The 15601-nt window shown below is 49.1% G+C and overlaps 1 protein-coding gene across 4 annotated transcripts in view; it reads left to right on the forward strand.

Moving 5' to 3' along the window:
- Positions 1 to 13692, forward strand: part of SIK3 (SIK family kinase 3) — a 252510-nt gene extending 238818 nt beyond the window's left edge. For all 4 annotated transcript variants that reach the window (XM_068554683.1, XM_068554685.1, XM_068554684.1 and 1 more), the window contains 4 exons: positions 8514 to 8677; positions 9621 to 9753; positions 10599 to 10769; positions 11474 to 13692. In XM_068554683.1, coding sequence (XP_068410784.1) covers positions 8514 to 8677; positions 9621 to 9753; positions 10599 to 10756 — 455 coding nt within the window. In that variant the 3' untranslated portion in view covers positions 10757 to 10769; positions 11474 to 13692. The remainder of the gene's footprint in view (positions 1 to 8513; positions 8678 to 9620; positions 9754 to 10598; positions 10770 to 11473) is intronic.
- The last annotated feature ends 1909 nt before the right edge of the window (positions 13693 to 15601 follow it).

Below are 15601 nucleotides of genomic sequence, written 5' to 3' on the forward strand. Positions count from 1 at the left end.
GATAGGGATGTGGTTCCCTAAAACTCCAGTTAAATCCTGGGCTTTTGAGCAGGTGGGTGCCGTCCAGTTTGAGGTCTGCACCAGTCAGACGTATCGTGTCCACCTGCCGCTGCTGCGTTTTTAGGCAGACGTAGGATGCTGGGGGGGTTTCGGAGCCAGGCCGTATGTGGATTGGCTGACAGACTTGGGGATGTTTAGGCTTGGGGGAAAAAAACTCACGAGAGCTATCATACCTGTCAGATGGAAAAGGTATGGGCTCATATTATGGGGCAGAATCAAGATCGGGATAGAAGTTGCAGCAGATTTCAGTCCCCTGGGGAAGACCTTCCTGAGAACTTTCCAGAATAGGCTGCTCAGCAGCCTGGGAGCTTCCTGTGGCTGGGAGTGTTCTAGCAGAGGCAGCTTGACGGCATCAGGGATGCTGTGGGAAAGCTTCCTGTGCGAATGACAGCTTTCACCAGAAAAGGAGAAAAGCTGACACTTCGTAGTGCTTTCCACGCGCCAGACGCCAGATGCTGTTCACGTATGAACTTGTCTAATCCTCACAAATCTTACTGTCTCCATTTTACCTGTGAGGCACCTGAGGCCCAGGTTAAGTGATTTGCCCCCAGGGCCCACCGCTCGGGAGAGCTACTCACTTCACGCCAGCAGATACTCGCTGAGCACACGCTGGGTGTGCAAGGCTCGGGGCACGAGCAAGCGAGCACACAGTGCACACTCCCCGCCCGCACCCTGGATTACCATGTGTGCAAGTAACCTTGTGAAATATTTTTCTTCAAAAATACCCTCTCTGAATTCCCTTCACTTTTCCCTCCTGTGTGACTCCTATGTACAGGAAGACCAGGGGGCTTGAATTCACCTGTGTCCCCTGATTGTCAGGGGAACCCCCTTTCGGCGGGCTTGCAGGTCTATCTGGTGCCTGCAGGAAGGCAGGACGTGGCTGGTCCAAGTGCTGTGGGAGACCAGGGGAGGGACAGGCCAGTTCTCAGTCGGAGCAGGGGCAGGTTTCCCGCAGCAAGTGACATTTGAGTTGGGTCTTGGTGGATGGAAAGGATTTTGCCGTTTGGACTTAGGGGAGAAGCATGAGGAAAGACCAGCGGGTGGGAGTGTCTCAGGGACGTTTTTGGGGGGAAGCAAGCTGCCTTGGTCGGTGTGAAGTCTAGTCTATGTGAAGGAGTTAATAGAAGCTAAGGGCCAAGGTTTCCTGAAATCCAGAGAATGATCTGCCTCCAGCGGCTCCCCGCGGCTTTAAATCACTTCACTCCACTTCAGACCGAAACTTCAGTCAGGATTCTTTTGACGAGTCCCTCCCACCTCTTCCCCAAGCTGAGTGACTACGATTACTTCTCCCTCTTCCTTCCCCCTGCCTTCTTCCATCCGCCGCCATCGCCGCCATCATTCTCCGCAAGCATCCTTTCTGGTTTCTGGAAGAGTCAAGCCATAAGTACACCCCTAAAGGTTTCAGCTCAAAACTACCCTGTCCTTGTTGCCTCATGATCAGTTTTGCTTCCCCCCAAAGCCCTCTTTATTCTTAAATCTTCTTTTCCTGACCTTGGATGCGAGCTTTTCTAGAAGCCCTAGTCTGAGCTCCTGCCCTGCTTGCCAGTGTACGGTAGAGATGATCCTTCCCGTCTCTGCCCAGTTTACTCTCAGCTCACTCTTCAACTTAGCTACGGCGTATGCCTTTTCTTCAATACTATTCACCTTGCCTCTTTCTAACCTCTTTCGACTTCTATTTTGAGACTTTTGGATCCATATATACAATTATCTTTAACAAATAAAGCCCCAAGTTTATTACCCTGTGAGTTTAGAATCCAGTATAGTAAAATAATGCAATAGAGGAAAAGTAGCCCAGGGAAGCCCAAAGCCACTCCAGAGTTAAGAGTTACAATCCCTCTGGGGATGTACCTATGTGTGTTTAAAACTTCTTCTTATCCTGAAGTGTCCCCATTGTCCTTACCTTAAACCTGTGACCACCCCGGCACCTAACCGCACCTCCCTGTCTTCATCTGCATCGTGAGGGATGTTAGCTAGACGCCCCCTCCGAGAAGGTGTTTGCAGTTGGTCTGCTCTGGGCTTGGTGCCCTCCAGCCAGTTACTCATTTATTGTTCACAACCAACTTGGGCGTATGTCTTACGATCCCTTTTACAGGAGAAACTAGGCTCCACAATCTCTTCCTGCTTTAACCTGACGTGATTCTACTCTTTTAAAAACATGAGAGCTCAGAGTTTTACAACCGCCAAAGAATCATCCGATAATTTGCCCTTCCTTCTGCCAAGAAAGGGTTGTGATGTCCTCCGCCCACCACCCTGCAGGCACGTGGGTGCAGCTCGTCCTTGTTTATGTCTTTGTGGGGGGACGCCTGCTGCTTGCTCGTAGTTACACACGGGCCCCCAAACACTTCATGTGTTACTTCTGTGATAGAGCGAATTCAGCGAAATTTATTGAATGACTAGATCACACAAGACTGTATTCTAGGTCCAGTGGGGAATGCAGGGATGAAAAGGTGGAGAACCTGCCCTCAGGGAGCTTGTACTGGGGGCTGGGGGTCGGGAGAGACAAGCTCATAAAGAGACTTAAATGAAGCGCTACGTAATGAGTTCTGTAAGAGGTATAATTATAACGAGCAGAGCTACTGGCATCTTTCTAAAATTTCTTAAGGGTAGATTATCAGGGATTGCTGGTGTTAGTCAAGGAAAATTACATGCTATCGTTATCAGCGGCCATGCTTACCTATTTCTTTTACAGCCGTATGCCACCAATCAGTGCGGGGCCAGGCGCAGCCAGAGTGCTGAGCAGGCAACGTGCCAAAGGTCTGTTTGTAATGTGTGGAAGTTTCAGGGCTAGACATGCCCCATGCTGCCTGTAATCTCCCGTCTGCCACTCCAGAAGTAGAAGTAAGGTTTATCTTCCCTCTGTAGTATTACATACACTTGATTTTTTTTTTTTTTTTTTTTACTTTGCAAATAAATATGATAGCATAACCGGTTTACACAGTGACATTACCAGCTTGAACTCACAGAGAAAACCACATCCTCTGCTCGGAGCCCACTCAGCTTCAGCAGCATTGGTGGACTTCAGGCCTCACAGAGGAGTCAAACGATGACAGACCGGGAGGGTTTACCCCTCGGAACCTTTAGGAGGGATATGCACAACATGTCATTTCTCTCATTTTCTCTTAAAACCCAGTAAATGAGTAAGGACGAGTCAACATTGACAGATTCAATAGAGAGTTGTGCAAGCTGCCCCGAGGTTCCCTGGGTAGGTGGGTGCTGTGCTTTGTGTCCGTTTGTGTATTTTTTCCCCTTGCGTGATCAGATGGTCATCCTTCCCCCTGTACTGTCTCAGCTTTACTTGGGAAAATACCCAAGAATTCTGCTCCCAGCAATCCTCTTTCCGCATTATTTATATATCCTGTGGTGAGCTTGATAGTTCCTCCAGCTGCTGAATTGGCATAAAGAATGCCAAAGATTTGAGCCTGAATTTCCCGTTCCTTGGCCAGTGGGTTGGTCTGTTTACACACATGCCCCCATTCCCCCCCCCCACCAGCTGCCAAACTGGTCAAGGGTCTCACCTATAGAGTGTCACAGGGGACTTCTAAACGCAGGACTCAACATTCTTACTAAAAATAATACTTTTCTTGTGTAGTCCTTTACAGTTTATTAAAGACCCTTACACATGTGTTAGCTGTTGAGCCCCCAAACAGCCCTCATTTTTCAGATAGGGAAACTGAGGTTAGGAGAGATTAAATGACTTATTCAAGTTCATACACTGTTTGTGATGGAGTTGGAACCTGACTTCAAGTTTCCCGAATTCCTAGTCATATTCTTTTATGCCTCCTTGCCTCCCATTCTACCCCTTCCAAGTATATCTGCCAAGCAAAAGATGCCAGCCCTTCCAGATCTTCAACCTGTGAGTTATATTGAAATTTGAACAGACAAGAGCCCTGGTTTGTTACCCAACTCCTATTAATAGGCTTTTTTTTTTTTGGCTGCGTTGTGTCTTCGTTGCTGCACGCAGGCTTTCTCTAGTTGCGGCGAGCGGGGGCTACTCTTCGTTGCGGTGCGCGGGCTTCTCATTGTGGTGGCTTCTCTTGTTGCAGAGCGCGGGCTCTAGGCGCGCAGGCTCAGTAGTTGTGGCACGCGGGCTGTAGAGCGCAGGCTCAGTAGCTGTGGCACACGGGCTAGGTTGTTTCGCGGCATGTGGGATCTTCCCGGACTAGGGCTCAAACCGGTGTCCCTTGCATTGGCAGGTGGATTCTTAACCACTGTGCCACCAGGGAAGTCCTTAATAGGCTTCTTTTTCGTCTAGTTTTTTTGTTTGTTTGATTTTGGTTTTGTTTTGTTTTGTTTTTTCCGGCTGTGCCTCGAGGCTTGTAGGATCTTTGTTCCCCTACCAGGGATTGAACCTGGGCCCTAGCAGTGAGAGCGCCGAGTCTTAACCACTGGACCGCCAGGGAACTCCCTTTCGTCTAGTTTTTAACTTCCATTTGTCGCTTCTAAACCAGAGGCTTCTTTCCTGGAAATTAAAGTTTCAGTGACTCACTTATTCACTTACCTATGGGTAAACTGCCCCCATAATTCTGGAAGTAGGATTCTGTGATAAAATCATTTTCTTGTTTGTTTTTGTCAACTGGTTCATTGTGCCCCAACCACTCAGAAGTAACATCTCTGAAATGAGTATGAGCCTTTACTGAGCTCATAACAGAGTACCAAGCTCAAGTAAGCCCTTCACCCACCTGTGGCCTAAGTCCTATTTTACAGATGAAGAGACGGAGGCCCAGGGAAGTCAGGTAACTTGCCCAGGATCCCCCACCTCAGGAATCCTGGTGAAGCCAGGATCCAAGCCCGGGTCTTCCTGACCCCAGAGCTAGTGCTTCTGAGCTCTAGGCCGGGGAGTCAGAAAGACTCGTCATGTGATTTGTCAAGCAATAGCTCGCTCTGTCTTGGTGGCACTTTCAGGTGTGTTGGCACCAGACCCAAAGGCTGTGAAGAGAGCAGACTAGGAGGACAGAATCCATGGGACCTTCCCAAAGGCAGGGCCAAAAGGAGGGTGGGTGTTTGGGTTTGGAGAAACCCCATTCTCAGGAATAAAAATAGATTTAAAAAAGAGAGGTGGGTTGGGGGAGGGAGATTCAGCGTACATATCAGATAAACACATTGAGGCCTCTGGAAGAGGTGGGAAGGAACCAAATGTCAAGAACCAGGGCTTAGGGCTTCCCTGGTGGCGCAGTGGTTGAGAGTCTGCCTGCCAGTGCAGGGGACGCGGGATCGAGCCCTGGTCTGGGAGGATCCCACATGCCGCGGAGCGACTGGGCCCGTGAGCCACAGTTGCTGAGCCTGCGCGTCTGGAGCCTGTGCTCCGCAGCGGGAGAGGCCGGGATAGTGGGAGGCCCGCGCACCGCGATGAAGAGTGGCCCCCGCTTGCTGCAACTGGAGAGAGCCCTCGCACAGAAACGAAGACGCAACACAGCCATAAATAAAAATAATAAATACATAAATTTAAAAAAAAGAACCAGGGCTTATACATGCCGTTAGCCTTGCCATTTCCTCACGTTTGATAATCATCCTTTAAAAATCTTTAAACAGGAGAGCTCTCGTGTTTGTCTTTGGGAGAGCAAGGAGGTGCAGCTCATGAGATTTGCATCCAGCTCTATAGTCCAGAAAAAAGGAGCCCCAAGGAATTGAGTGGATGGGGTTAGCTATCAAAGAAGAAAGTATAGGCATTAGAAAACACTTCGGAAAAGTAAGAAGCAGCTATTCGTGTTCCTTCTTGTCAAAGCAGACTCAAGAGCCAGTCCCTCGCTCCACAGAGGCAGCCTTGCACCACTTCCTGCCGGTGGCTTTTGTTTGGCCCTGCGGCCAGCACGTGAGCTATGTCCACTGAGAGGAATCGGGCTGGGTGGGTAGGATGGGTGACCTAATCCCACAGAGCAAGTCCTGGCGTAGGCTTTCTTTTATCTTCCTCTCGCTGCTGGCTTTTAGCTTTCAGTAGCAAAAGAGGTGGCTCCTGGCTCTTCCTTTGACCTCTTTGCTCAAAGAACTTTCAAAAAATTTCTCACTTGACTTCATTTTTGGTATTGGTAGTTTGGAAGCTCCCATCCTTTCACTTTTCTCCAGAGTGTTTTGCATTACCAGCAACGTGCATGTCACTTTGTTCCCCTTCCTTCCCGTCCTGTCTCAGCCCCTGAACCCAGGCCTCACCTTGATGGTTATGGAGATCATTTGAATATAGGTACCTGAAACCCTTTAACCATCACTCAAGCAGCACATTTTACTTTCGTTATTCAAATAGATACTGGGATGGTACAGTTAGCATTAGGACTGTATTTCCTATTAAAATTTGTTTAAAAGCCTGGTCTCGCTAAGGTACAGTTCATCAGGAGATAAGCCCAATAGTTGCCAGGGAGCTTTAACCCAGAAAAACCAACCAAGCAAAGAAAACGTATGTTGAAGTTCTAGGCTCTTAAGGACTGGAGCCAGAAGTGCCACCAGGAGGATCCTGTCAATTTAGGTGTGGCCCTGGTATTCTTCTTGACCGTCCTTGGTCAAGAAGAAGAAATACTCAGTCTTCATGAATTCCTCTTTCTCTCCAAAATCCAGTCCACAGGGCTGTATGACTCTGACAGGTGGCTAACCCACATTAAGAGAGTGTTTATTAATATCAGTTGAAGAGATTATTATTAAACACTGGGAATAGGACAATGTTCTGGAATAGTGAAGGCTCACAAACATGCATAAAATACAATTCTTGTCCTCAGAGAATTTGCAGTTTAATATGAATAATTAAGACAAGTATGCAACTGAAGATGGTGCCAGGAATAACATTAGAGTAATCAGAGTCCAATAAAGTCTTCTGCCATTTAAAGAAAGGAAAGATCTCTTTCTGTTTGAAAGGGAGAATTTCATAAAAATTATAATATTTGAGCTGGACCTAGAAGGATGAGTTGATTCGGATTGGCAGGAATGGAAGTAAAAGAGTCAAGCATTTCCAGAGAGAGAGAACAGTGAGAGAAAATGCACTGAACTGTCCGTGGTCCCATTTGACCAGAGCTTAGAATGTAGAGGAGAGTCGTGTGGCATACTCATTGGAAGAGAGGCTGGGACGGTGTTGTGAAAATGAGGGGTTTGGGCTCCCCTATAGAAAGGTTAGTCTTTGTAGGGCAGTGCTAGAGGGATGGTTAGGAGGCTATTATAGTGATCCAGGCAAGAGGTAACAGGAGGTAACACTAGTGTAACAAGAGGTAACACTACCTCAGTGGAAGCAGTGAGATTAGTAAGAAAGAGACTGAAGTGACCAACATTGGAGGGGCACATTCTTCTGACTTCAGGTGATGTGGAACCGAGAGTAAGGAATCCATATGAACTCCACAAGCTCTTCATACCCAGAAGATAGGAAAGTAGGCACCAAAACCAGGATGTCTGAAAGAGATTGTGGGGGAAGCTGATGAGTTTAGAATTGGGCATGTTGAGTGTTAGCCATCCAGGGAAAGATGCCTAGTAAATAGTTAGAATTTTGGATCTGGAGCTTAAAAGAGCATTTCAGTAATTCTTTATATAGAAGCAGTGTAGTTGAAGTCGTGAAAATAAATGATACTGTCAAAGTAAGTGTGGGGAGAGAGAGACGGTCAAGGATAGAAATGTAGGGACTTCCCTGGTGGCGCAGTGGTTAAGAATCCGCCTGCCAATGCAGGAGACACGGGTTCGAGCCCTGGTCTGGGAAGATCCTACATGCCACGGAGCAACTAAGCCTGTGCGCCACAACCACTGAGCCTGTGCTCTAGAGCCCACGAGCCACAACTACTGAGCCTGCGTGCCTAGAGCCCATGCTCTGCAACAAGAGAAGCCACTGCAAGAAGCCCGCGCACCACGATGAAGAGTAGCCCCCACTAGCTGCTCTCTGCAACTAGAGAAAGCCGGCGCACAGCAACAAAGACCCAACGCAGCCAAAAATAAAAATAAAATAAATAAATAAAAATTAAAAAAAAAAAAAAGGATAGAAATGTAAAGAGCGAAGGAGCCATGGAAGGAGCTGGGGGCAGCAGTCAGAGGAGGAGAGGAGGGGACTGGGTGGTGTACAGAGGGGAAGCCAAGGAAGGAGAGAGAGGCGTCCACAGGATGGAGGCCATCCTCCTAGGCCAGAGGTCCTGAAAGCTCCAAGAATGATTCTTCTGTGCATCTAGGTGTGGGAACATAGCACTGTCAAATCAACAGAGAAATGAAGAAAAAAAGAAAAGGTTCAGTGTGATCCAGCCAACCACTGACATGTGGGATTTTTTTCTCCTGAGGGTATGACCCCTGCAAGAGAGAGCCTCAGCTTTGCTGTAAGACTTAGGGTTGGCAGGCTGGTCCAGGCCCCTCTGAGCACCACCCGCCAGCTGGGGATTGGCGGAGAGTGCACATGCGGTCCTCACCATTGCCCACTGTCCCTTGTGAGACATTTCTTTGGTGAGAGTTGCCAGCGTTGGGAGAAACTCTAGGTCTGCTGACCCTATTTTGCTCTGTCTCCTCAGAGTCTGTCCTAGGGAACTGCATGGATAGAAGTTCTCCAGGACAAGCAATGGAGCTGCCAGATCACAATGGACTTGGGTACCCAGCACACCCCTCAGTCAGTGAACACCACAGGCCCCGGACCCTCCAGAGACACCACACGATCCAGAACAGTGACGATGCTTATGTACGTTGGCCCCCTCCTGCTTTTCGGAAGTGGGATCCTTGAAAACAGAACTTAGGAATGTGGGGTAGCATCTACTCTCACTCTCCTCGGCCAGAGCCCAGCGCCTCTGGGCGCTAAGGGAGCATTTCTTTGAATCACCGTAACAAGCAATCCTAAACTCCAGGAGAATCTCCGTAGAATCCGAACTCCACGTTAGAGACTGAGGAATCAAGAACGGTTTGCCATCTGTTTCCTCTAGTCTTAGTTATTGAACTTCTCCCCAGACAGTCTAAACTCAGGCCCCAGCAAATGAGCCTTCAGGCTCTTGGTTAGTTTTCTGGCAGCTACATTGAATTTATTCAGATAAGGGAGCTAATCCACGCAGCAAAGCGTTGTTTCCTTAGGGCAGACTCGTAGGCAGCGCTGTCTAATACAGCAGCAACCAACCCCATGTGGCTTTTCAATCTTAAGTGTAATTAAAACAAAATAAAATTTAAAACTGAGTTCTGTAGTCACACGAGTCACATTTCAGGGCTCAGTAGCCCTGGTGGCTGCTGGCTTCCTATTGGACGGGGCAGGCACAGGACATTCCCATCCTCCCAGGGAGTGCTGTTGACAGTGCGGTCCTAAGACAAACTCCTCGTGGTGATGAGATAGGTCAGCAGCCTAGCACTGGAGGGCCATGTAGATGTCAAGGGCATCTGACCACCAGCTGAGATTCACCGTGCCCCTCCCTTCCCACCCTACCCCCACCCCCAACCTCAGCTTCCCGCACGGTCACCATTGCAGCGTCCCCCTTTAGCTGGCCCTGCAGAGGAAGGCAGTCTGGGTGGTAGTGCTTGGGACTGGTGCTTGAGGCCGGCTGTTGCCTGGGCTCTTTTGGAGGGCACAGCTGTCTCTAAGGGTCCCTGGGAGTGGCGCGTTTTCTGATATCCTTACTTCTTTTCCTAACTGTTTCCTGTAGGTGCAGCTGGATAACTTGCCTGGCATGAGTCTCGTGGCTGGGAAAGCACTTAGTTCTGCCCGGATGTCAGATGCGGTTCTCAGTCAGTCCTCGCTCATGGGGAGCCAGCAGTTCCAGGATGGGGAGAATGAGGGTGAGGGGTGTTATGCGTGGGGCACCCCGGAGAAGTTCCTGGAGGGGCCCGCCTTTCATCTTCACCAGTGACTACTCCCCTCTTGTATAAACAGCCCATGGGAAGCCACAGCATCCCCACGGGGCTCTGGATACGACCTTTCCCCAGTTCTCTTCCACCGAGTGTGCGTGCGTGAAGGAGCACGCCTCCTGGCTGAGGGCAGGGGCATCACGCTTCCGTCTGCAGTGCTTTGTTAAGATGCTCCTTCAATAACTCTTTTTCTGGTTCTGATTAGAGGGCACCGTGTCCCAATGTCTGCCTCCCTTTAGAACCAGTAGAGGGAGGGTATCATAGTTGATATAAAGCCCAGGCTCGGGAGTGGACAGGTCTGCAGTAAATTCTGACTGTCCTTCACTGGCTCCACAGGTTAAGGCGCTTAACCTTTCTGAGCCCCAGGGTCCTCCTCTGTAAAGGGACAGAAACAACAGAGCCCCTGTCCTAGACTGTGCTGTGAGCATTAACTAGCTTGGGGAGTTTGAAGTGCTTAGGCCCGTGTCCTGAGTACAGAGCGTGCCCAGGAGTCAGTGCCTGCCAGCCGCGAGGGTGTCCTCCACACCACAGGAGCTGACAGTGCTTGACGGCGGGAGACTGTAAAGGAAGAGGGCAAAACAGACACTGGGGACAACAGGAAGGAGGCTGGCCCCCAGCCACGGTCACTAGCCAAACCGAGGGCCTGCTCTGAGCTAGAGTTCAGGGCTGGGAGTCAGGCTGCGGAAGGTTCAGACTTCTCTTCCACCCCTGCCTACCTCTTGCCCACCTACCACCCCGCTCCCTGCAAATCTCCCATGTTTCTTCTGGTCTTGCAGAATGCGGGGAGAGTCTTGGAGGTCATGAGCACCCAGACCTGACTGATGGCAGCCAGCATTTAAACTCCTCTTGCTACCCGTCCACATGTATTACAGACATACTGCTCAGCTACAAGCACCCCGAGGTCTCCTTCAGCATGGAACAGGCAGGCGTGTAGCAAAGGATGGAGAGTGAGTATCACCCTGGCCGGGGCCAAACCAGCCCTTTGGCCCAGTACCAGCTCCTGATCCCATCAGGAGATTCCCTTCCATGTGAACTTGAGCCAGTGAACTTGACAACGCCACTCTTCCCGTCAAGGTCTTTGTATCTTCCTGTTCCTTCATTAAGCACCATGCTAGTTGTTTGGGGGGTGGATGCTGGCCATAGTCCCTTGGTTGAATTATGGGGGATAAGACGTGTTATATAGGTGCCATAGCCTCCACAGAGTAAGTGAGCTTAGGGCTTCAGAGGACAGACGGGACCTCTGGCCAGGGTAATGGGAAAGGAGGTGACCCTTGAACTCAGTCCTGAAGGATGAAATTCAGCAAGAAAACATGGCCAGCCAGATTTTGTTAAGGCTGTGCTGCAAGTGGCAAAATATTCCAGAAATGTGTGATCAGAGGCCAGTGGTAGAAAATGGGTAAACAGTCCAGTCTGGCTGGAGTAACGCCTAAACGCACACAGCAGGTAGTATCGGTTCTGTCTTTGAAAATTCATTGACAGTAAAGACTTGATGAAAGTTAAGCCATCTGGCAAATCCATACTAGGCAAAACTCTTTAAATATCTGACTGAGGTAAAGTGCACCTATTTTTTTTTTCTTTTTTAAGTTTTCAGTGGAATATATGAGTCTCTCTCTTTTGAAACGAATTCTCTGTGTCTGCTGCTCTGTTGCAGGTTTATGTACCGCGCGGGAATGAGAAGGTTGACTTTAAACCAACAGTATCTAGCAGCATTGCGCCAAGTTGCCCTTGTGTTTCCCTCCACCCAGAATGTCGGCTCCTTTCCTCACATTTGGTTCATCAGCGTGCCGTTCTTTTGGGTTCTGAGGGGGGTTTTGCCACGTTCGCCTGTATGACCAAGTCACCAAGGAAATAAACAGGAAATCCATGTTCGCCACCTTTCGTGAAAGTGTATTTGGTGTATCTGAGTTGGTGGTTTTGTTTGGTTTTGGTTTGGATTATTTTTGATTGTTTTTTTTTTTTTAAAGTATGTTTTCTTTTGGAGGTGATTTTCTTTCTTTTCTTTCTTTCTTTCTTTCTTTCCTTTTTTTGAGACAGAAGAGCAAAGCAGTTAGTGTACGGGGGCCGGGGGCGCAGAGCCACTCCACTCCCTGGCCTCCGTCCACAGAGTGCCCCCCAACCTCTGCACTGCTGTTCCGCAGGAGCAGAAGCTAGAGGGGGACATCCTCTGGAATCTTAGTAGCTGGAGAAAGAGACAGAGGAAGGGATGACAGCCTTTGGCACTTGGAGAGCAAAAAGAGAAACCCCAAGCCTGGAACCTGGAGAGGTCTTTGCTGCTGGGATCCACTGAAGAACATGTCTGGCCCAGCCAAGGTCATATGAGAATGTTAGCACGGAGGCTGCGAGTGGCCTGGCGTTGATGGGTTGCCAGTTAGAACATCTGTTTGGTGTGTAACTCGGCTCCCCTCTTACAACCTGGAAAGTTGGTTGCCTTTATCTTCCTGCTGGTTCCACCCATGGACTGAACACCCAACAGTGGTACACTATGCTTTTGTGTCACCTTTTATTCTCATTTTCTATTGTGCTATAACAAGGATTGTTGCTCCATATATATATATATATATGGATGTAACCGTATACATCCATATATACATATATATAATGCTTTTCCTTTTCAGCCTCTTTGTCACAGGCAAGAAGAACAGGAGGTTGTCTTGGGTCCTGCCTCTCTCCTAACTTCTCCTTCTCCCTGGGCATCCTCATCCTCAGCCCCTCTTTTAATTCTTGATCATGTAGGAATTGTTTTTGGTAAATGTTGATATTATTGTTATTATTATTGTTATTATTATTATTAATAAATAAAAACAAAAGGAATTTTTGTTTAAAAGAGAAATGTTTAAGCAGATTCTGTTCTATTTGAATTGTGACTTGCACCTTTTGTTCAAAGTATTTTATTTAGACCTTGTAATTGTGAACAGTTCTCACTCGTGCCAGTGACAGATGTAGTGGTCTCCTTTCCCCCAGCTGAAGCAGTGCATATGCAATAGCTATTATTTGTGTCGTTATCTTTATTTTTCTTCACTGTTAGAAACCAAAGTCTTCTCTGCTGGCTGGGGGCTGACAGAGGATCTGGGTTATCGCCTTCCGATCTTCAAAACAAGGAAGAGGTGTTAAATATTCTGACTCTTGATCCATTTTGCTGGGAAAGCAGAGTAAAAGGTCCCCCGGCCCCTCCTAGTCTTTCATCCTGAATTTGCACAGAAGAAAGCGGGTTCCCAGCATGGCCATCCTGGTGTTGCTGACAGGATTCCCATGCAGCTTGTCCTTCTCACTGATGTTGGCAGCTCGGCTCCTGGACCCAGTATCCCTCGAGTGGGTCTCTGCAGTGCAAGAGCCTTTCTTGGGATCTCTCCGTGTCTCCTTGGTCCCCAAATCCCCTCCACTGGGTGGGGCCACCAGCTGCTCACCTTCTGGAAGCAACCGAGATAGCCCAGACAGCCACTGCTGACTTCTCCGGGCTCGGTGCAGTTCCCATGCTGGCCTCCCACCCACCACGTGCTCAGCCTGTTCTGTTCACGGTGCTGATGGACGAGCAGACTGCCGCCCCCCTGCGACCACCCAGACGAAAGCCAGTGAGCCTATTAACCGTGCCATCTTGCGAACTACACTTTTAAAAAATCATTGCTTTGTATTGTAGTGACCAATATGCGCAGTATATGTTGAATGTATATGAACATACTTTCCTATTTCTGTTCTTTGAAAATGTCAGAGTATTTTTTTTCTTTCTCATTTATGTTGAACTAAAAAAGGATTAAAAATCTCCAGACCCAAGTTGCAGTAAGACCTTTAGTCGTTTCTTGGTGGGCACTTACAACTTTGTAACTTGGTTGGACAGTAGGGGATTGTGCAAATAAACACCTGATTATGATCTTATGCTGATAAGTTTCTTGCCTTGTGGTTTGGAGTCTAGTTGGGAGAAACGTTCAGGCTGGAAGCTGGAATGCTGGAGGCTGAGGACGTGTAGCGTGGGGCTTTGAGCAGTGCTTTATCTCACCCCGCCTTGCGAGCCGAGCATTCTCTAGAAGCCTGAACTCGCCTCCACGCTGGGTCGTCAGGCACCTGGCTTGGACTCTGGCCCCTCAGAAGGGAACGTTAAGAGTTTGCTGAGTCGGGTGGAAAACAGATTCCTTGAGAGCGTACTTTTGAAGGAGTAAACGGAGGACCTCAGAGAGTTGGCACAGGCTGGGGCCTTTATGGGGTGACCTCGGTCAGCCCAGTGATACGATCAACTCTAAGTGTTAGGATGGAAGGGGACTTTTGCTATAGTTTTCCCCCTTTTTCCACGGCTGGACTCCAGAGGGCAGGGTAGAATTTCTAGCAGGGTCCCAGCCACGGCTGACAGATAGCTGATGGAAGGCCTTCTATGAAGAAAGGTTACAAAAGCTGGAAATACTGAGTTTGTAGGAAGAAGAGGGAGAGGAGGGAGTCCATGGTGGATTTGAAAGTTGCTGTGGGACTGTTTAGACCAGAAAAAAGCCTTCTCCAGAAGGGTCTTCTAGAAATCATCTGAGTGTGTACACACTCCCATGGAAGGCTGGGAGTGTCTCTGGAACCAAACAGCAATAAACCCAGATGCCTTCAAAGGATTTGTAAGAACCTTTTATGGGAGGTGCCATGCCCTCCTGAATGCAGCCAGGATGCCTTTTGAGATGAGCTCAGGGCCCTCAGGGCCCTGCCTCCTGGATACAGGCCCTGAGGTCTGAGCTCTAGAAGATGGAAGCCCTGCTGACAGATCCTTACTCATCTCTCTGACTTTGTGGTAGCCCCCAGCCAGTTCCACCTGCACAGATCAAGAATTCGGAAGGCTGGCATGCCTGCCAAGGAGCCAGACGTCTGCTCCTGCTGCCTCATCTCCCAGGCAGGAGGGCAGGAGAGAACCTCGGTTGGTTACAATGCCCTGCCCTGGGTCTCAACTGGGATCTATCACCGGGAGCTGCAACAAAATTGCCAGATAGTGAATAGGGTGATGGTGGTTGTGGGGATCTCCTCCCCTGATCAATGCAAACCTTCCTAACTTCAAGCCTCCCCTCCTGACCTGCACCATGTGCTTTCCCAGTAAATGTTCTGAGCAGGGCCTGTGATACAGGGCCAAACGCTCCAGATTCCTGTGTCCCCTCTCCAGGCCCGCTCCTTCAGGTGACCATCTGCCTCCCTGGTGACCCTTCCTTTGGTTGCCAGTGTGGGTCATGGAGCAAATATTTGCTGAGTGTCTGTTATGTGCCAGGCCTAGCAGGGGACAGAGTCCTCCCAGTGCGGACTGACCAGTACAACGTTGAGACATCAATTGTGAAATGAGTGGCCAGTCATTCTGAGCAAAATCCACTCCTGTAGCCAGCCAGCCACACTCCCACACGTGTCAGGGCACCCACTTCAGAAACGGTCACTCTGGAGACTCCCCTGATCGGGGAAGAGGGTGGTAGGACTGTGGGCCTGCATTGGTAGGCCCTGCACCCACCAAACAGTCCAATCCGGGCACTTGGCGCCTCTGACAATGACGGCTGGACCCCAGGTCTGGTTCTGAGATGCGCTCCATTTGCTATTGGTGGTGGTTTTCCCATAGGTCTCTGTCCAGAAAGACTCGCTTCTCCAAAATATTAGTAACGAGGGGTTTGGGCTGGTTTAAGCCAAATATCTTACAATGAGATGGAGTAGACACACTAGTGAATAAGTATATTTTAAAAGGAAGCTTCTGGCTTGGTAAGATGCTATCAAACAAGGGCTCTGGGAGTCAGGGGTCCGGCTGCTGTTGGCTGATAGGCAACCATCAAAGAGCTAGAAGCCA

The sequence above is a fragment of the Eschrichtius robustus genome, chromosome 11, assembly GCF_028021215.1.
Source record: "Eschrichtius robustus isolate mEscRob2 chromosome 11, mEscRob2.pri, whole genome shotgun sequence".
Lineage (NCBI taxonomy): Eukaryota > Metazoa > Chordata > Mammalia > Artiodactyla > Eschrichtiidae > Eschrichtius > Eschrichtius robustus.